The following is a 21,500-nucleotide window of genomic DNA, read 5'->3' as shown; positions in this document are numbered from 1 at the left end:
GACCTTCAACTTTGTTACATGCTGCACCTTTAAGCTTCTTAATGTAAAAATCATGTTTTTTTAAGTAATTTTTCAAGATTTTTTAACTTCTGTTTATAAAGCTGCACATTATAACCACAAAAAATTTTTTTTTCCAAAATCCTTGCAAATTTTCTTCAAATCATTATGATAAATGAACAATCCTGTGTCAGTATGCCCAGTCCTAGTTTTGAAAAGGCTCTGAAAGGTAAGTATATGTAAGTATTCATTTAAATAAGTTGTGTTCCTGTATGAGATTAAATTTTTATTTTTTTTTTAAAGTAAGGAATCTCCAATAAAGTTGTCATTTAGCATGTATGACGTCTTCATTTTTATTGGGATGCTAAAGCATATCAGGTAGAACGATGCTACATTGTCCGACTCGTCTGCAGAGATGACTCATGTAGGCAATGACACACAAGACAAACTTTAGCATGACTGAAATGGATCCTTGCTGGTTCAGCTGCTTATTTTCTGTCAAACTTCTCCTGAAATTTGCCGCGTGTGTCAGTGCTTTGAATATATAATCAAAATCTTAATATCCACCTCTGCAGGTGAGCCAAAAGCCATGTCAGCATGTGATGGTGGGCTGAGTGGGCACAGTCAAAAGACTGAGGGGTCAAAAGAAAGAAAGGAAAAAATAAAACACACACACACACACACAAAGAAGAACAGAGCTTTAAAATCCAACACCAACTCAAGGACCTGTCCTGAAAGAAACCGCAAATAAATCAAGGAAAATAATCCAACAATAAAAAACGGATAAAGATGCTGGGGTAGATTAAATCTGAAGGAGGTGTGAGACAGTCTCAAAGGGCCATCGAGGTGTGATTTAATCCACCCAGCTGAGATGATGGGAGGAGGCAGCAAGGATGGCGTCACCACTTCCCCAGGCATGGCCGCCAATCAGCACAGACTGCAAGGATGCCGCATCTTTCAGCTTTGCACTAAATTGCTTATAATCCTGCAAATTATTTGACAAAATCTTAAATAATGCCTTTTTTTATTGCTCTGAAAATATTCTCATTTTGGAGACCATTCAAATATGTGAAGTATCAATTGATTTGAAATAATTGGTCTGGAAGTAGAGCCTGATGGAGCAGTCCGTGCAATGAGGAAGGGTCGGGAATGCCCATCCCTGAGGGACACAGGGAGGAAGAGGAGGGTGGTGTTAACATAGCACAGTATTGAGTGTTCAAAGAAGAGGGAGGAACCAGGAGGAAGCCCTTGTGCTGTGAAGGTTCAGAAAGGGCTTCTTTGTGCGGCTGCCTTTACTTTTTTCTGTGAGATTTCTCTCCCTCCCTCCCAATCTGTCTCTGCCTCACTCGGCTGAGGCGTCTGCGTCCTCAAAGGACACCCTAGTGGACTCTCGGAAGTCGGGGTGCTGCAGGTCCGCTAAGAATTTGGATGGGGTGAGCAAGTGGGTGGAACCTGTGGAGGAACAGAGGTGGCTTCACCACTCGTCTCACAGCACATGCCACTCTCCTCCCCCACTCTCTCCAAAGACAAAAGGGTCAAAAAACAAGCAAACCTGTCGCACAGAGCAAACACACAAAGACACACCCGTCCACTGACAGTTCACACAAACACACACAATCGCCATGTTGCACAAAGAATACAGAAAAACAAAAAAGAAACTTGGCACACGAAAAGACAGAAGAAGACATGGTGTGGCTGCAATTTAAAGACAACAATTGTTTGAAAGACAACAGCTAAAGCAGTACACAACAAAACACTGACGCTTTCCATTTATTACACAGGAACACCAATTGGCGAAGCTTTAAGACGTCAAAGAAAGAGCACAAAGGGCCATAACATAAGGGGTTATAATATAACACATTGCACTCAATAGGTAGATTGTGTTATGGTTAATGGGTTTTGTTATGTATTTATGGGTTTTTTGTTTTTTGTTCTTTCTTGCTGTATTTCCAGTCTTTTGGATTCGTGGTTCTGGGTTTTACTAGCTTAATTTTCTGTCTGATTTTGGGGATTTTCTTTAGGTTGTCTTTATTTGTACACTAATTCACTTATTACATGGGAAAAAGACAGAAAGTAAAGCTTTGAAAAATACTTATATGAAGCTTTCGAACACATAAACAATCACAAATACCAGCAGGATAGGTGCATGACAAATCTGGAATGACAGACAGTTTAAATTTATAAAAACTTTATGACAATATTTTTGTGTACTTGTGATTAATTAATTTTAAACTTATCATTGGCAAGAGCTGTCTCTGTATAATCAACCAACATCTAGTAATTTCCCATTAAATACAATTAAATATCTCTGTTTTTAGGACCACATCACGACTATTTTTGTAGCTTAAGACTACTGACATTGCCATGCATCTTTTTCATATCCACTATTTGGACTGAACCGCTTAAGTTCTTAATGTGGTTCTTCATACATAAAATCAACTATTCTCTCAAAAACTGCCACAGAGACAGACAAAAGGTGAGCTTATTCACAGCTAAAACGTTTGAGGAGTGGTACGAAATAGGTAAGAGAATCGTGGTGAGAGTTGAGCATAATGCTAGAAAGCTAGCTAACATTAGCCGGAGGCATCTGTTACAGTCAGGCTTCAGGCCTCACGACTTTTGCCATGAAACATGCAGAATTTTTAGTGCTTTGTAAGAGGAGTAAAAAGTTTCAGTAGTTTGAAGAAATAAAAATGATTGCAGCCTGAGTTGCTTTATGCTAGCTTGTTCCACATGCTAGCTTGTTCTGAGTTTATGCCTCCACTGTTCCTACCTCTACACCTGGTTGTAATTAGTCATTAGTTATTATTCCACAGTTCATTCCCATTTTGTTTCACAATCTGCTGTTCAGGTTATATAGATTTTGGGACATTTTTCTGCTTATCATATTATTGTGATTTGATGTCTCCTGGCCTATTTGCAAAGTCCAGTCTAGTCTCTGCTTCAGTCTGCTCTACATTTTGGGGGTCCTTGGTTTAGTAAATGCACTTTATTCTGCCCTCCAACCCCCACCCCTCAAACCTAGGATACATTGGACAAAAGGCAGAAATTCCAGAAACATCTAAACTGCTTGGCCTCCATGATACTGTGTTGCATGTGATTTGTTAGGCCTTATATATGTGCCTTACTTGAGTCATATTTTGACAACTTGACCAAAGTTGTTCTGTCATCACACTAAACAGCAATGTCAGACAATAAACAACAGAAACCTCTTTCTTCATGTAATTATGAAATCCACACTTAGAAACTAGCAATACAAAGCATTAATGGATTTCATTTAAATATTTACAGTACTAAAAAGCTGACTTTATCAGTTTATAAGATTCAATCTATCCTGCAAGTTTTGTCTTTTTTTGTGCACTAAGGTTGGACTGTTAATTGTCAAATCAGCTCACTCGTTAAAGTTGTTTCCCTCTTTGTTCTTTAACTGTGTCCTTGTTCATATGGATCCAAATGTCAGACCTACACTTTCCTCACATTCCCTTTTAAATACTTCAAAAGAATTGGCTCCTGGATTAGGACAAAGATTCGATCACTTCCTTTGATCTTCACTCAGAGACACAGTCTGTCGTTAAGGTTGTGGTGACTTAGTCTTTGAATAACCACGTCCACAGGCTGCTCACCTGTGCTCTGTAGCACCTTATGTTGCACCACTTACCAATGATGGCTTCCCACTTCCCATTAGCCTGTGTGACTTCGTAGGCGCAGCGCATCTCGCTGAAGGACACGCCGCCGATGATAAAGACCATGACCCGTGGACCGGTGCGGTACTCTCCAGGTGTCTTGTTCTTGTGCCAGTGACCATACCGAGCACTGCCAGAAAAGAAAGCAAGACTTATTGCTTGTAGCAACAGTTTTGTAAAGAAAGATGACAGATGAAGGGATGATATTAACACTATTGTCTTTGTCACAAGATGCTAACTGTGTCTATCTGTCTTGTGGCTTTTCAATGCTCTTAAAGTTGATAACGTTGCTGATATGCCCTGTGATGGATTGGCGACCTGTCCAGAGCGTCCAGGCTTAGTCCCTTAACTGGACAAAGAGGTTAAGAAAACAAACCAAAGAATTCATATTTATTGTTTGCTTTGCAAGAGACATTAGCAAAATCAGTTGTCAGCTTCACAACTGGAGATTTCTGCATGAATCTGAAGAACGTCACTTGTCCTCAAAGAGGATGAGTCATAAAGTAACTGAAAAACCAATACTGACAACTTTGGTGGCTTTGCATGGTCATGTGTTAGAAGGAGCCAATGAAATCAAAAGTCAGGGCAAGCTACAGGAGACATTAGCGCAAGCTAGGTGCAAAGCACAAAGCAGAAGTTGGAGGGTTTCTTTTCCTAAGCAAATATGATGTAGTACAAAAGGGAATTTAGCTCACTTGAAGACATTGTAGTATAACCTATCGGAGCTACCAGAAAGGAAACTGGTCTTAAGTCTGCGTTTTTTGAATGACTGCCATTAAAATAAGACCTCTAAAGGCTCTAAACTCTCACTAACTCACCAAATGTGGATTAAAATTCACTTTAGCAGGAGTAGATTAAAACTTATTGGTCAGTTTTATAGGATGAAGCACCTTAGTTATTTGTCTGTCACTACATTTCCCATCAACACTATTCCAGGTTGTATGAGGAAAGAGAAGGTGAGACAATTTAATATTTAGAGTAAAAAGTCTACTAAGCTGAAGTTAAATATAATTTTAAGTGGATTTAGAAGAAAAGTAACTTTGTTCTTGCTGGAAAAGAGTGTTGGTTGGCTTTTTTTTTTATGAGAAAAGCATTAATAAATGCAGTTTAAACGAACATGTATGATTAAATGCATAGAGTTGTAATTATAATCGGGCTTGTTTCCTGCAAAAGTTTGGCTAGTGTCAGCTCTGACTGGCTTGAAACTTTAGGAATCTTGCAGAAACACAGGTTTGTGGTCAGAAAAGTTCATTCAAAGACCAAAACCACCCAGTTTTTCCACTAAAACTATCATAAAATCTGTCCTCAACTGGCCATTATTATTAACACTAGTTTTGTTTTTTATTAGTCCTGTAGGCTCAGATGAAGTGAAAGGCCGCCCACAAAAACAAAACAAGTAATTAAATTTCACCTGCACAAAGTTTGAATACAGCTTAGAAAATAAGAACCAGTGCACCAGATACCTATCAGCAACCAAACAAGGTTCACTGTGCAGGCTGAGGATGCATCTGTGTGGAGGAGGGACAGCAAACGAAACAGATGGTAGAATAAATACAAATCTCCAGTGTTGTCACACTCCACCTCCAGTGCAAAATGACTGTTTCTGGTCAGCTTGCTCATGTTTTGGTTGTAAAAATTATAGAGACTGTTTAAGGCAAATATTTGCTTTGTAAATAGTCTTTATATAACTTTCCAAGATATTTCATTCTCTCATTCTAAAGCACATACATGAATAAGTCTGTATGTAAGACTTGGTGAATATGTGTGTTATGTGTTACATTGTATATTTATAGCTCATTGATCTGCCAGTCATCAGTAACCCCCTACTTACTCAGATACCGATTCAACAAATTCATCTCCCTCCAAATTACTATTGATTGACTAGAACCATTTCAGCCTTTCCAATTAAAAGAAGCCACTCTGTGCCGCTGTGTGCAGATGTGTGTGTCTGCTCACCTGACTGCAGTGGTGCTGAAGGAGGCGGAGGAGCGGGTGGAGATGTAAGGGTAGTGCTTGGTGTCCAGCTTATCATCAATAGCATCCTGCAGGAAGAAGAAATTAGACAACAGACCACACAGACTGGAGAAGGGGCTTCGGAGTTGTGTCCTATCTCCTAGCAACCATACATGATGCTCTGCACCAATGAGGGGCTAAATTTAGCTGCTGATAACTAGCTGTTGTGGGACCATGTCAAGTAATGGTAGTTTTGGAACTCAGTTAGCTTTGCTTCAGGAACAAAAAATAAAAAACTGAACCTCCTTTGTAAGTCCAGAGAAAGCCGAGCAAACAAACCTCCATGATGTCCTTGACCAGTGGTGTCCAGCGGGACAGCTGATAAGTCTGCTCGCTCACACGCTCCTTCCTGTCCAACTTCTTCCCCCTGCGGAGGGTGGACTGATGAAGGGTAGAGGAAGTGAAAAAGATCAAAGTGAGGAAAGGGATAACCTGGGTCGAGTCACGACAACAGGACCGCCAGCGTGGTGCATTTATGTGTTATGTGAAGCTGAGACAGATGAAGGTTAGGATGCTAAAACAAAACAGATGCAGTTTGTTATGTAACTGTGACAGAATACATATCTTCCACCAGCTGCTTACCATTCCTCCAAGGTAAGAAAACTACCTAACCCATCATTTCAGACGAGTTTTTAAAGAAGACGAGTTAACGCAAATCTAGAGGTAAACACGCTGGAAAAGCACATCAGATGAGAACGAGCTGGACGTGAAAGATTGAGACAATCTTACATCTGTGACGATGGGGACGCCCAGGTGAGCCATGTTGGTGATAATCTCACTGTCCTCTGGAGGGATCTGAGCGTGCTGGATCAACTTGTTCAGGTTCTCCTCCGTGATGCCTGAAACCCCACAAACACAGGTATGCTACTCACATCTGCTGTTTATTTACATTTAATATATTCAGCTGCTCTGGGATGAAGGATTATTTTGTTATTTAAGGGCAGAAAGTTTTATTATTCTGTGTTATTTCACTCTGGATTTAATAACATATAAGATCGTGTTTTTTTGTAAGTTGAGCCTCTGAGACAGATTTCACCAACAAGCAGTGCAACGTGGCAACTGGCAAGTTCTTTTCTGTAAACCAGGGCCGATGTCCTGTAGGTTCTCAATGTATCCCTGTCCTAACACACCTGGCTTCCATTAAATGGATCCAACAGCCTGTGAAGTTCTTTTAAATCAGGTGTGTTGGAGCAGAGATGCACGGAAAACCTGCAGGGTTTTGGTGCTTGAGCACCGGAGCTGGACATCTCTGTGCTTGCAGATTATTTCCCCTGACATTTGTTGGTTTTTCTCTGCATTCCCACAGCTCCATTTTACAAACAAGTAAGAGTGGGAAATTGAATAAAAAAAACTGACTATTAGGATTTTTTGCTACATATTTCTTTTAAATTGTGGGTTTTTTTTTCAAATGAATAAAAAATTTTCCATTATAAATTTTTTGTCTTTTTTTTTTTTTTTTTTTTTTTTAAATCTTTTTACTTCGGCATCATGGCAGCCGGATGATGGTCTGGCCACTGTGTTGTTCTTTCCTCACTGATATGAAGAATAATGTGTAGCGAAAAAAAGTTTTGTACTGTTTTTGTGTTTTTAGTTTCTACAAAAATCAGCAATATCAAAGAATCGAGAAAATCACATTTTAAGTCGAATCGGCACACAAAAAAATCGTAATTGAAACGAATCGGGACAAAAGCATATCATACAAACACGCATCAGTCTTAGGATGTAAAAACTGGATCAAACATCTGTTTACCAAAAACCAAGCTTGGTTTCAGTCTGTCACCCGCAAGCCTCCTTCTTACCGTTCTTGAGGAAGATGTACAGCAAGATGATGCGGATCTTGTCATATGTGCTGACATTGGCATCCAATAGGATGGGCACAATGGCTCTCATGGGGTCCTTAATCTTCTCTCCCTCAGCGTCTGTGCCCATAGCCAAATCCTGCAACAGAAAACTCAAGTCTCACACAAAGAATTATGATAAAATTACTGCAAGAGTCTCATTTAATGGTAACAAAAGCACATTTCATGTGCCCAAAGCATTTAGTCTTGACTGAACATGTCTCCAAATGTCATCCTTTAGCTTTATTTCCTCTTCAGTTGCTTGTCTTCTCATATTTTTTCAGTCAGTTTGTAACCTTTTCCCGTCCCTCTCACCTGTTCCACGCGGCACAGCTTGTCCACTGTTCCTTGGTAATGCTTCATACAGTCCTCAGCCAGCTGCAGGTGAGTGGAGTACTAAAAGAAAGGTAAAACACACAATAAGCACACAGACTCACGCACACTTCAAGTCACATATACACATAAGTAAACATGCACGCACCTTGCTGAGCTCCTTCTGGTACTGAGGCATCTTCTTCAGCATCTGGGACAGGTCCCTCATTGTGGTCTGTTGAAATAGAAGCAATAGATGTTAGATTGCAGGATGTTTCTCCCTGAAAGGTCCAACAGCAACGTTAGTGTAGAATTATAGATTTAGTTAGGTGAACATTAATGGTAGCAATAAATAATGTTTTAAAGTGAAAAAAAAACTTTCAGAAATCATTATCTGCAAGCAGATTGTTGTACAGAGGACATGCACAGAGAGGCCGTATGACCACACGGTCCAGCGTGAGCTGCCGTCTGGATCAAAGCCCATAAAACGGATGGAGTTGAGGTGGAAAAGTGTTCCGTGGTCAGACAGTTCAGAATATGAATTTCTTTTGGGAATCATTGATGCTGTTGCTTCTGTACTGAAAGGGAGGGGGACCTTCAAGCCGGTTCTCACTGCTTCAAAAACCGGCATCTTTAATGGTGCAGAGGTGCATGAGTGCTTACTACAGCCTCTTTTCTGTTCCTTTTTGTTCAGACTTCACCGCAGACGTTAATTTCAGACAATAGCAAACATGGCGGCCATGGAGAGCCCGATAATGCAAATTATCAGAAAGAGACAGCAGAGTAGATGTTGGTGGTCTGAGCTTCGAACCAGTGAACTGCTTGCTGTGAGGCCACAATGCTAACCACTGTGCCGCTTGCTTAATAGTTTAGCTGTGTGTTAATGCGGGGCCACCTCAGGGCCCACAGATCACTGATCCAGATCCAACATTAACTTGGTTGATTATTTCACAAATTTCACAATTTGTAGACAGTTTTTGATGAGCATCTACCCATCTAAAAGACTGCCACTTAAAGCTTCTCTTATTATCGTGGCACCAAATGTTTTACTGATTCACTTAAACTGTTTTACACCATGGTCCTCAGCTGGTGGATTGCCCTCTCCGGGTCGGGAGTGAGGTCCTGCCTCAAGTGGAGGAGTTTAAATATGTCTGGGTCTTGCACACGAGTGAGGGAAGGGTGGAGCGTGAGATCGACAGACGGATCGGTGCTGTGTCTGCAGTAATGCGGACTCTGCGCCGGTCTGTCGTGGTGAAGAAGGAGCTGAGCCAGAAGCAAAGCTCTCGATTTACCAGTCGATCCCTCACCTATGGTCGTGACTGTGGGTCGTGACTGAAAGAACGAGATCTCGTATACAGGCGGCTGAAATGAGTTTCCTCTGCAAGGTGGCCGGGCTCTCCCTTAGAGATAGGGTGAGGAGCTCGGACATCCGGGAGGGGCTCAGAGTAGAGCCGCTGCTCCTCCGCATCGAGAGGAACCAGTTGAGGTGGCTCGGGCATCTGGTCATGATGCCTCCTAGACGCCTCCCTGGTGATGTTGTTCCAGGCATGTCCCTCTGGGAGGAGACCCCAGGACAAGGAAAGTCTGGGTTTCCCTGCTTAGGCTGCTGCCCCCGCAACCCGACCCCGGATAAGCGGTAGAATATGGATGGAAGTAAAAATGTTTAACCCAGCTCTGCAACAACTTTGGAACTGTGAGTGTTTACAAACTCTCTTCTCACTCTTCAGTAACTAACTGGGAGCGATAACGTGTAAAATCTAAATTTGTGTGATTTCCTCGGATCATTAGGTATTTTTCATCACCTTTTCTCCGGTGTTCATCCTCTTGCTGGCAGAGAAGTCTTTCAGCTGACGTGTCACTTCCCTGATCAGAAAACAAAAAAGAAATGAGCAACAGCAACACTTATGTGAAAGAGACTGAGTAAATATATGTGTAAAAGAAAGAAAACAGTACTCACTGGGACACCTCGGCTATGTGTTTGTGTCGCAGGCTCACCCACAGGTCATCGTCTTCATGGAGAAGGACCTCTTTCACGCGAGAGTCTCCCATGCCGCTGGTCTCATATCTGTAAAACAATAAGCTGTTTTAGCTAAATATATATCCACTTAGGCTCAGTTTATTTCCTGAAACTGATGTGATTATACTGAAACATGGCTTGTTTTCAGTTTGTGTTGTCCATACGTGTAGACATCATTTTCGATGGGGAGCAGGTCATAGCCCATGGCCTGGAAGGTGAGCTCATGCAGGACAGGCGACACAGGGTCAAAGGCCCTGTCCAGGATGATGAGCTGTGAGCGAGCCTTATCTGGACCCTGCAGCAGACCACATGCATGACTTCAACTATAAAATAAGCACAATCTTCCAAAACTTGAGATGAATTACTAAAGGAATTAAATGAGGAAATGAACATTGTGAGATAAGACAGTCAGACACAATTCACAGTTTAGACGTACCTCCCCCATGGTGGGATCATCAGCCTTGTAGGCGTCCAGTTTGTCCTGGACCAGCTGGGCCAGGGTGGCATTGTCCTTATACTCTCTGGACAAAGAGGGAAGGAAGAGAAATGTGAGGAAGACAAGGGATAAGATAAGGAAAAGTCATTTAAACAAACAAAGAAAACACTTATTGTAGATGTTGAATGGCAGCTTTGTAAAAACACCACAAGTTAATATGAGTTTTAATTATTCGGGACTGACAAAAGAGAAAATATTGTAACACTTACTAAACGTGTTCATGGAATTATTGCCCCTTTTAGTAATTATGGCAAATTGAGCAATGTTGGTATTAAAGCCTAATGAACCATATGTGCACTATAAACCTGAAGGCTAAAAGAGGTAAGTGTAGCAAAAGGTAGTCATGTATGCATGGCTTCAGCAGTGGTAGAACACGGCAATGGAGAGACAAAATTTTTCATTGCACCGCTTAAATTTGACTTCCAATGTCCCATCGCCGGTTTAAAGTGGACAAATTTATAGATATATTAATTGTCATTAGCAACATGCTAATCTCTTACTCACCTACACAGTAGTTGATAAATGACAGATTTACATGAGTTCTCTCCATCATATCACTTTTTAATTGGTCTAATATTGGTCAATATGTTTGTTTTAATAAGGTTTATAAGCCAAAACTTTATTTTTTTTGCAGATTGCTAAAGTGTGGCTCAGGACACCACTCTGAGATTAGTGGTGCTAAATGACACATCCTCGTCACAGCAGGACCAACTTAATTCCGGTCTTGATATTGTAAGACCTACTTAAGTGTTACAACCTAAAACAGGGGTGAGCAACTAAGGTTCTCAAGGGCTGCAGTCCTGCAAGTGTGAGGAGTTTCCCTGCTGCAACACACCTGACTCAAATCAATGGCTAACGAGCAGACTGGTGCAGTTTGATGTCCTGCACCAGTCTGCTAATTATGCCTGATGTGTGTCATTTGTGTTGCAGAACTGGAGGGGCAGAGTTGCCCACCCCTGACCTAATCAGTTTTATCTCACCGCATAAATAAGCATCTTGTTAGCTAGCTTGGAGTTCCACAGGAATCTGTGCTTGGACCAATAGTTTTGCTCTTGCAGGGGTATTCTATTCTGTCCAATGAGAGCTGCAATCCAGCAGGTCTTCCATATATTTCTGCTTCAACACACATGAATCAAACTAGATGCATCTAACAACCAATCAGCTTCTGCACAAAGACTCATTAGTTTGAGTCAGTTGTGTCGGAGCAGGGATACATGAAAAACCTGCTTGTTGTAGGGCTGAAATGAGTACCCCTGATGTTTAGGCTGCCAGTACCCGACACAGCGTATACACTACTATGAATTCAATTTATACTTCCATATTGTCTAATAATATTACCAAATAGAAACATGAATAAAGTAAAAAGTATCAGTTCAAGCACTGAACCCTGAGGAACTCCATGACTTTCATAAGGAAGGCTGTTGACGATTGTTGATGGTAGATACTCCTGCTCTATGAACTATTCCTTTTGTTGTCACATGAGGAAAACAACAAGAACTGTTGCTGTTTTGTTTTGTTTTTTTTTCAACTTAAAACTTTGTTTCCTTTGGGCTAAACAAGCAGCTTCTCATAACCAAGAACAGACAGTTAAGATACGAAGTCTTTGTTATATTTATATTTATCATATAAATATTAAAAAACACACAAAAAACAGTTTTCATCTTTGTTTGAGAAGCATAAAACCATAACTGTTTCTCTGCAGAACCCTATCGCTCACCCTCGGTATCTGACAGCAGGGTACTCCTTCAGGGTGGCACACAGCGTGGCCAACTGCTCAGCCAGCCTCTCCATAACTGGGTTCTTCAGCTGGGTCTTATGAGGGCTGTAGAAACTGTGAAAGGCGTCTGGGTTGTCCAGAGAGTACACCTGCACACGCAAACACAGAAATGGGAGATAAGCTCCACATAAAAGGGTTTTATGTTGCAGCAGACTTACAATCATCCAGGTCATGGCAACCCTTACAGCATGAATAAAGGGAACAGGGAGAAAAGGGTTTTCCTTCTCTTTGTTATTATTTTATTCACTTCCTTTATCTAGAATATGCAGCCTGAAAGAGGTTTTTCTTGTATCCTCATCTTGTCCTTTTTTCCCGACCTTATCCCCACCCAGCTTTTCTCTTTTCCTCTCTTATCTCCTCTTTCGTGACGCTGCTCCTCTTGTTTTCTCCTTTTTCTTTTCACCTCTCCTTTCATCCTATGTCCTTGCCTGCTTTATCCCTCCTCTCCTGCATTACTGTACCACTCCCTCCTCCCAACCCGTCTGTCCACAGTCACATGACCACACACTTGTACCGCAGAAGGGTCCCTGAGTTGGCCCGGCAACCATTGGCTACAGCCTGCTGTGTGGATACTGTTCTATCCAATGGGACGAGAGCGACCCACTTGAAGGGGCGGGACAGTGAGGCAGCATTTTGCCTGAAGCAGAGAACCACTCAGTCTGAATTAATCACAGCTGACAGGAAGGGAGCAAAGCATTGTGAGCCACACAGCATCTTCAGATAGTGGGAGATGAAAGGATGGACGGAAGGAGAGATAAGGAAGATGAAGAGGAGAGGGATGAATAAATACAAATAAGAAGAAAAATTAACTAAAAACAGAGCGAGAGCAGGTGATGGAGACATGGCGGGATGTAGAGAACAAAAAAGGTCACAATGGAGGCAGGGATTGGGAAGAGCAGTGAGGGCGGAGAACGAGGGAGGGAGAGAAGTCAATGTGACAAATGTGAGTCTTTCTGGAACAGTCTGGCAACAAACAGAGCGACTGGTGAGTCAGCGGCAACGTGCCAAGTCACCACCTGAGTGTGTGTTTGTGTTTCTCTCTGCTGTCACTCTCAGTCCAACCCTGAATCAACAAACAATATCCTCACCTGCAACATTTGCAGCTTCGCTTGCCTCCCGCCTGCTAAAACTGATCTGTAGTTGCTCCAGCTTTCTGTCACTGGAGCTTTCTCTGCCTCTCGTTTTCAGTCACAAACAACAAAAGGAGTCGCATTTCATTCATTTAAGGTCTGCTTTAGAGACCTACATGAATCGGCTGCAATCGTTTCTTTTTTGTAAACTCCGCTCATTAGTGAATTATAATCTATATGATGCTAGTGTTGCAGAAGATTCCAGCTGATGGCCAACCAAAAGCCTCACTAGATCTGTACCATCCAGACTCGAATCCTCAATCCTGGTCCTCAGGGCCCAGTGTCCTGCAGGTTTTCCTTGTGTCCCTGCTGGAACACACCAGACTCAGAGTCAGGCAAGCTCTGTAAACGTTCGCTAAACACACATTGATTTGAATCAGGTATGTTGGAAAACCTGCAGGACACCGGTTCTCGAGGACGTGGACCGAGGATTCCTGATCCAGACTGACTGGCAGGGAGTGACAGAGATGTGAGGACCTAGTTGAAAGATGTAGAGGCAGAAGAAGTGCTGTGAAACTTGTTTTAATCGAACTGAAGGACAACTGGGGAGACCTAACAACGAACTGGCACATGAGAACTGAAAACGAGTACTATATGTACACAGAAAACACAACAAGACAAAGATGGACTGATTGAACCAACTGAACTAATGAACTGGAAAGGAAAGCTAAACAAAATACACAAGGGAGAAACTACAAAATAAAACAGGATACCTGAACTAAAGACCACACAAAAACTCCAAACCATGACAGTGATGTCCTTTCAGCTAAGATTGACTGTTTGAGTCCTATTTCACACCATGCAGTGACTTACCATCTAAATGCTTTTATACATCCTTTATATATATATATTTATATGTATGTATATATATATATTTATATGTATGTATATATATTTATATGTATGTATATATATATATTTATATGTATGTATATATATATATATATATATATATATATATATATATGTATATATATATATATATATATATATATATATATATATATATATATATATATATATATATATATACATATATATATATATATATATATATATATATATATATATATATATATATATATATATATACACACATATATATATGTTTGTGTGTGTGTGTGTGTGCGTGTGTGTATACACACATTATTATAAGTTGAATTGAATGGAAATGTATGCCACATTGTTTTCATCTTTAGTCGGCTTGATTACTATAATAGCGTCTTTACGGGGTCTACCTAAAACATTAGTTAGATACATGCAACTCTGCTCCTCGCTAAAACCAAGAAGGTGGACCACATCAGTCCAGTTCTGAGCTCTTTACACTGGCTGCCTGTCCATCAGAGGATAGACTTTGAAGTTCTGGTGCAGGTCTATAAGGCTCGGAATGGTTTAGAACCAAAGTAAATCAGAGACCTTGACCCAGTATGAACCTATCAGACCCTTCAGGTCATCTGGATTCAGTCTTTTATCAGCTCTCAGAGTCAGAAGCAGACAAGGAGAAGCTGCGTTCAGCTTCTAGGCTCCACATGTCTGGAACAAACTCCCAGAAAGCCTCAGATCGGCTGCATTTCAGTAGTTTTTATCTAAAGTTTGTTTTTGGGTCTCTGCATGTTTCTTTGAAGCTTGAAATGATCATGATTTTAATAGTCTATATCTAATGTTATATTAATTATATCACTGTGTTGTTGATTTGTGCTGTAGGAATAAACTTGCCTTGCTTTGTCTTAAATACTTTGAGCATGAAAGAGCCCATCTATGTAAACTTTCACTTATCAGAGGAAGACTGTCACACCACATCTCCTCCACCTACAGTCAGATGATTTCAGTTGTCCCAGGGAGATTAATGAAATTTATTCACACATGTAGCCTCAAGTGAATTTATGGAGAAAATGCAATTTAATAAGACTTCAGATTGATCACAACCCTCAACAATGGTCCTAAACTCCAAAACATGAACGGTTTCATGGACTATATACACAAAATCTCCTACTATCCCCTTTAAAACTGAAGAAACAAAATGTCTTAAGGAAACTAAACTAGGGAAATTCAACACTTGTGTTTTTACTGATATCCGATATACTGATATTGTCCAGCTTTTAATTTCCGATACAAGTATCAACTGATAATGATGATACTGAGTTGTGCCAAACAAACAAAAATATCTAGAAAACTACACATGGCATCTCTTATACTTTATCATTTTGAGTTAGATGAGACTTAGCTGAAGAGTTTGATATATAATATGTGCATGTTGTGTCAAAATGAATGCCTTTAAAAAGGTAAAAACCTATATCGATAATGTCTGATGTTACATTTTATTGTCGATATCGGACGATAATATTGCTATGCTGATAATATGAGACATCTCTAAACTAAACTCATATCAGATGACTTTACTCAACCTACACTGGATACCGTGATGAATACCGATCACAGTTACTATTGCTGGATGTTTACCTGAGACTCGTAGGGCAAAAAGGCGATGTTGATCTCCGTTAGAGTCTTGGTGGCTTTGGAAGCTCGGCTCTTAACCAGCTCGTTGAAGAGAGGATCAGGACAGGCTGGCAACAACAGACATAAAAATTACATTATTGCACTCAACACTACTATAAAATCTCAACGTCTAAACTATATCTGTCAGTAACTGTGGCTATTATTTATAAGGCCATATCTGTAGATTCCTGCTGTTGGTGGACACAAACCCGGGTATTACCTGCGCCAAGGAGGTCATGTTTTTACCGGTTTTATCGGTTTGTCTGTTTGTGTTCAAGATAACTCAAAAAATTCATTCATTCATTCATTCATTTTCTAAACCGCTTAATGCAATTCAGGGTCACGGGGAAGCTGGAGCCTATCCCAGCTGGCTTTGGGCGAAAGGCAGGGTACACCCTGGACAGCTCACCAGTCCATCGCAGGGCACTCAAAAAGTTATGGATGGATTTTCATGAAATTTTCAGGACTTGTTGGAAATGAGAAAAAAAAGAACTGATTTAACTTTGGTGGTGATCCGGATCACCTTTTGGATCCAGGAATTTTTTAAAGGATTCCTTAACATTGTTGGATAGGGCCATTTTATATTTCGGCCCATAACTCCAACGAAAATGGTTGGAGCGCTTAGAAAAAACATACAGGACAAGTATGTACAGGAATCATTCTGGATACTATGATCCAGAATAGGAAGAAATTTTCATCATAGGAAGAGATCAAATGATTACAATATTGGAAGAACTGTGGCCATTGGCAGAAGTTTGCGTTCTCCGAGTGCTTTTCTAGTTTGTTCATTCATTTACTCTCTACAAAAACTCGAAATACACAGATGTGTGTGAACTTTTTTTTACAATATCACTAAAGTACACATAAGAATGGTTAATATAACTCCTTGTAGCTTAATAAAGTATCACCTCTTTGTAGAAAAATATCAGGATACAAGGATAAAAAGCTGAATTAGAAAGATAAATCGTTGTGTTACTTACAGTCGGTGAAGAAAACATGGGCCGCCTTGTATTTTGCTGAATGGGGGTCTTTGAAGTCTCCAATGAGGGTGTGGACAGACTAAAGAAGAGGAGTCAAATAGCTGCATTTAGCTGTGTTTGTTTATACTAAGGTGTACATCAGTAGGACTGTGCACGTGTGACTGAGACCGAGTCAACAGGACATCCAGTCGTGTAAGAAAACACCTGCATCCGCAGAAACAGAGTTTACCTTCTCTGTGGGTGTAATCAGGTAAATGGCCTCCAGGCTGGGGAGAGGCTCTCGTCGTTTGTTGATGTCCTCCACAACTAGATGAGTCAGACACACACACACACACACACACACCAATAAACCAAAAGATTCCTTACAGCACAGAGAAATAGGGAATGCAATGGTCTCTTACTGGTGATCCCCTCTGTCATGATGTCCGTCATCTTGCAGCAGGACGACAACATCCTCATGCTCAGCTGGTCCACTATTAGTGCCTGCAGAGGCCGCAAATATACAAAAAAAACTTTATCACTCAAATGAAATGTTCCTCAAAGCTCTCAGCGTGTCTGAAATGTGTGCATCAAATCATGTCGACTAAACTCTGTAACACGTCCGTTCACTGCAGTTTGTATCAAGTTAACGTGATACATCAATGGCAGCACGCTGGCTTGTTGAGGTTTTGTTAAACAAAGAACCTCTCACCTTCCATTCTCCCTTCTTCTTGACCTTCTTGATAACATCATTCATAATCTCTGCAAAGGAAGAAGTGATAAATGAGACATCTGAGCGATCTATGACAACTGAATGAGCAGATGCTTTATAGACAGAAAATAACCATAAAGCCACACACACACCACACACAAACACTGGCAGTAAACCTTGAGACCTAAAGGCTTTAACTTCCTTGTTTTACATGTACTTAAAAAGAAAGAAAGAAACATAAATAACAATAAATGGAGGGAATTATACTGTTTATGTCAGGAATCACTTCATGCTAATTCTTGCAAACTAAGGATGATGTAATGGCAAATCACAGCAGATAGCTGCATCACCAAGGTGACGGCCAAGGTGGGCATATGTGATGTTTACTTCATGCAGTTTGTGGAGATGTGAGGCATGGACAAAGGATTTATCCTCCTGGGCTCCCCTTGTTGTTTTTAACCAGGTTTCCAGCACAAAATACGCTCACATCAGAAACATTATAAATTATGCCAAGAAAATGTTTATAAAACGATACAAAGTCCATAAAAAACTCTGTTAAGCTGTTAAAAATATAAAGAAAGAGAAATTCCATAAACAAATACACAATTAAATAAATAAATTTATCATTAAAGAAACTGTTTAGTTAAGTAAGATGAAAGTTTTGAGAATAAGCACAACATTTGGACATGTATAGCTCCATATATGTAGAGGCATGAATCAGGAGATATGGAACGTTTACATTAAAAATAGTCTCCGGTTATAATCACTGTCAATGGGTACAGTTACATGGTGTTTTTTAATTGAGAATTGAATAATATGTAATTAACGTATCTCCTACGAGTTTACATGGAGATAATAATTCCGAATAAACGTTTACATAAAACACGTCCTCACTTAATTCCTCTTGAGAGCGGCGGATTGGGAAGGGTTCTGATTGGACAGAGGGTGCACGCGATGAATGACAAACACCAGAAATAAACAAAGTTGGCTCCCTGCTTCTCGTCTTTTCAGTCGTAACTTGTAAAAACTACATAAGTAACAGTTTCGCTGCTATTTTTATTAAAGTTTTGAAGCACCAGCCCAACACGAGCATACTACTTCACTTTTTGCAGCAAATGAGAAGAAGAAAGATAGACCACCGTAAACAGGAGGCAAAACTACGCGCGTCATCGGGACAGGACAAGGTAACGAGCATGTGCAGAACGACCAGAATTAACTTAAAGCGGAATTAAGGTTTACATGACAGCAGAATTAAATAGATTGGAATTAAAAATGCAAATAAAGACACTTACATCGGAATTAAGTTTAATTCAGAATAGAAATTTGCATTAAGAATTAACTGTTTACATGGTCGTTTTTCATCAGTTTAAAGCGGAATAACTTTTATTCAGAATTAAACAGGAATTAAAACTCCCATGTAAACGCACGGATTGTGAGGCGGCAGATATTTAAGAGTAATCCATTACTATTATTAGCTGTAATAAATCCAGATGCTGCAAGTGAAACGGAGAAAAAGCTTCTTCAACACTGCAATTCAAAAGTCACAACGGAGAGTAAAACCAGTACTGTGATCGCTGACAACGCCACAACAAGGAAGTCGTGCTGGTTAGAAAACATACAGGCGTGTTGCGCAGCAGGTTACTGACCAACAGAGATGGTCGTGTTTATGCCACAGCGCTGATATTGGCCTGATCAGATCGTCTGCCATCTGCCAGCCGCATTAGAATAAATCCATTTAGGGTGAATCACTGCTGAACATCGCGCTGGATCGCTGTGAATATTTAAACTGCTAAGCTCCTCGGCCCTGGCTAAAACCTGTGACCACACAGATACCGCTGGATTACCACAGATTAAAAAGAGCTCATGCAAAAAAGATTACAAAGCGTACATGGAATAAACACCAGGGATGCTGAGTCGACGGTTTCTGCTTTCAAAACAGCAAAGCGGTCCTTTTATTCCAGTATTTTCTGCATGGCGTTTGATGTGAGGGTAAACCTGTTACTGACTGGAATTAGACCGAGTGAATCCTGAAACACAGACAGACCTCAGCCTGCACCTCCTGTGAATCAGACGAACTGCATCTGACCTCCTGTGGGACAGAAGATCTTGGAACAGCAAGAACGTTGTGACAAAGAGATTCCCTGACAAAGCTTCAGTCTATTTCCAGCTTCCTCTTTTTCCTGGTGCAGCTGCTGCTACGTCAGCGGCGCAGAAGAGTCTCTGCAAAGCAAGGCCAGAAAAACTCAAACACAGGCTTTGTTTTTTGGTTTTTTTTATCAGAGAGCCAAACTGTCATCACAGAGCTGCTGACAAAATGCTCAAAGGAAATTCAATTGTGTCCACTTTCATTTCTAAAAATCGGTTTCATCCTGCACACAGGAGGATACGTTCCTGGAAACGAAGCAGGGCCGAGGATTTCCGTGACTCGTTCTCCATTTTCCTCTGCAGCAGCTCAGACATTTCCTCTTCTAAAAGCAGCTGCAGTCAACATGTATTTAAGCTAATTTGACTCTAAAATGGACCCATATTTGGTGTTTAATGGACAGACTCTACCTTTAAAAAAAAAACTGGAAGTAGCCTGTACCAGCAGAGTAATGCAGGAGTGTGCAGACTGGCAGCTTTACGTGACCTGCTCTGCTCCGACGCTGAGCTTTAGGTCATCTGATTTTGTTTCCAGCAGCTGACTAAAGGGACAGTGAGTGTTGAATTTAGATCAGACACAAACCCACTCTCAGTGAATCATAATCACACACCGCCATGTTCAGCCCACTGCTTCTCTCATTGTTTAAGGCAAAGGAAGCACCGAGCCATCCTTTATGAAACAAGAGAAGATAAAGCCGACACACTTTCTACTTGCAGCAACATTAGAACAGAAAGTTTTTGTCAGCACTGAGATCCATTAAACTAAATAGAAAGAAGGATGTGAGAAGGTGTTTTTATACTGGTTTATACAACCAGCATAACACAACACGGTGAGGATGAAGTTTATAAAGTGCTCCTTTTTTCATCTCTGCTGGATTCCAGCAGCAGTATGGACCTACAGGACCCCTCAGGTCATCTGGGTCCGGTCTTTCATCGGTTCCAGGAGTCAGTACCAGACATGGAGAAGTTGCATTCAGCTTCTACGTGACACATGTCTGGAAGAAACTCCCAGAAAGCCTCAGATCAGCTCAGTTTACATAAGATCCACCTATTATCAGCTGCATTTCAATAGATTTCATTAAAATGTCTGAATATGCAGACTTGAATTTTTTAAGCTTCATGTTTTTAATCCTGTTTGTGTCTAATGTTTTCTTTTTTCTTTTCTTCTTTGTTTTGGATTGTTACATTCCTCATTTTCTAGTGTTTTAATGTCTCTGTAAAGTTCTTTAAATCATCCTGTTGTTATATTGTGCAAATAAACCCACCTTGCCTGACTTTAACCTGTGTGAGCTGAAATTCGCGGTTACGGACCGGATTCTGGTGTGCAGAATTCCACACCAGGCTAATAAAATGTCATCACATTGCGCCTCTTTTAGCATCCTTACATTCACCGTCAATACATTTTTGCGTTGGTGCAGATACACCGTCTCCATATCTCTTTACGTTCTCTGAGCAGCAGCTTTTTAGGGCTCCTGGACACCAGACTAACATCTAAAGGCAGTAAAGTGTTTTCATCTGAGGCCCTGGACACGACTTGTCCATTGAAATCAGGCCAGACGAGATCTTCTCATCATTTTTTACACAAAGCATTCCTCTTTTTATTTATTTTTAGGTCATTATGTATAATGTTGTTTAACTTATAATCTATTCCTTTTATGGTTCTGGTTTTCCGCCTTATATGAGTGCTTAATCAAAGTTTCGACCTTGTTTTGTTGTGTAACAAACATCATCTTGCCTCTTTCTCGTGCTGTTATGAATCACTAGCTTCTTTTTTTTTCTGCTGCCAGTCAGTCGTATCATCTCAAACTTCAAGTAAACATCTGCAAAAACAGCTGAAATGGAAAAACAAAAGGTTTTATTTATTTTATTATTCATTTGGGACACATTGTTTCTTTTCAACATTTCACGTTTGCACTCTTGCATCATAA

General features: G+C 40.5%; 1 protein-coding gene across 1 annotated transcript in view; it reads right to left on the bottom strand.

Moving 5' to 3' along the window:
- Positions 1-1,339: 1,339 nt before the first annotated feature.
- Positions 1,340-21,500, bottom strand: part of stxbp1a (syntaxin binding protein 1a) — a gene marked incomplete at both ends in the record, with an annotated part of 34,085 nt that continues 13,924 nt past the window's right edge. The window contains 18 exons of the mRNA XM_079257261.1: positions 1,340-1,449; positions 3,656-3,810; positions 5,637-5,722; positions 5,973-6,074; positions 6,423-6,532; positions 7,493-7,631; positions 7,847-7,927; positions 8,013-8,078; positions 9,646-9,706; positions 9,801-9,908; positions 10,025-10,155; positions 10,297-10,381; positions 12,074-12,222; positions 15,724-15,827; positions 16,740-16,818; positions 16,969-17,045; positions 17,141-17,222; positions 17,431-17,480. Of these exons, the coding sequence (XP_079113387.1) occupies positions 1,340-1,449; positions 3,656-3,810; positions 5,637-5,722; positions 5,973-6,074; positions 6,423-6,532; positions 7,493-7,631; positions 7,847-7,927; positions 8,013-8,078; positions 9,646-9,706; positions 9,801-9,908; positions 10,025-10,155; positions 10,297-10,381; positions 12,074-12,222; positions 15,724-15,827; positions 16,740-16,818; positions 16,969-17,045; positions 17,141-17,222; positions 17,431-17,480 (1,775 nt within the window). The remainder of the gene's footprint in view (positions 1,450-3,655; positions 3,811-5,636; positions 5,723-5,972; positions 6,075-6,422; positions 6,533-7,492; positions 7,632-7,846; positions 7,928-8,012; positions 8,079-9,645; positions 9,707-9,800; positions 9,909-10,024; positions 10,156-10,296; positions 10,382-12,073; positions 12,223-15,723; positions 15,828-16,739; positions 16,819-16,968; positions 17,046-17,140; positions 17,223-17,430; positions 17,481-21,500) is intronic.

Source organism: Telmatherina bonti (genome assembly GCF_933228915.1).
Source record: "Telmatherina bonti genome assembly, chromosome: 17".
In the NCBI taxonomy this organism is placed as follows: Eukaryota; Metazoa; Chordata; class Actinopteri; order Atheriniformes; family Telmatherinidae; genus Telmatherina; species Telmatherina bonti.
Note: the sequence above shows the minus strand (reverse complement) of the source record. Positions and strands in the feature narration are given on the sequence as shown.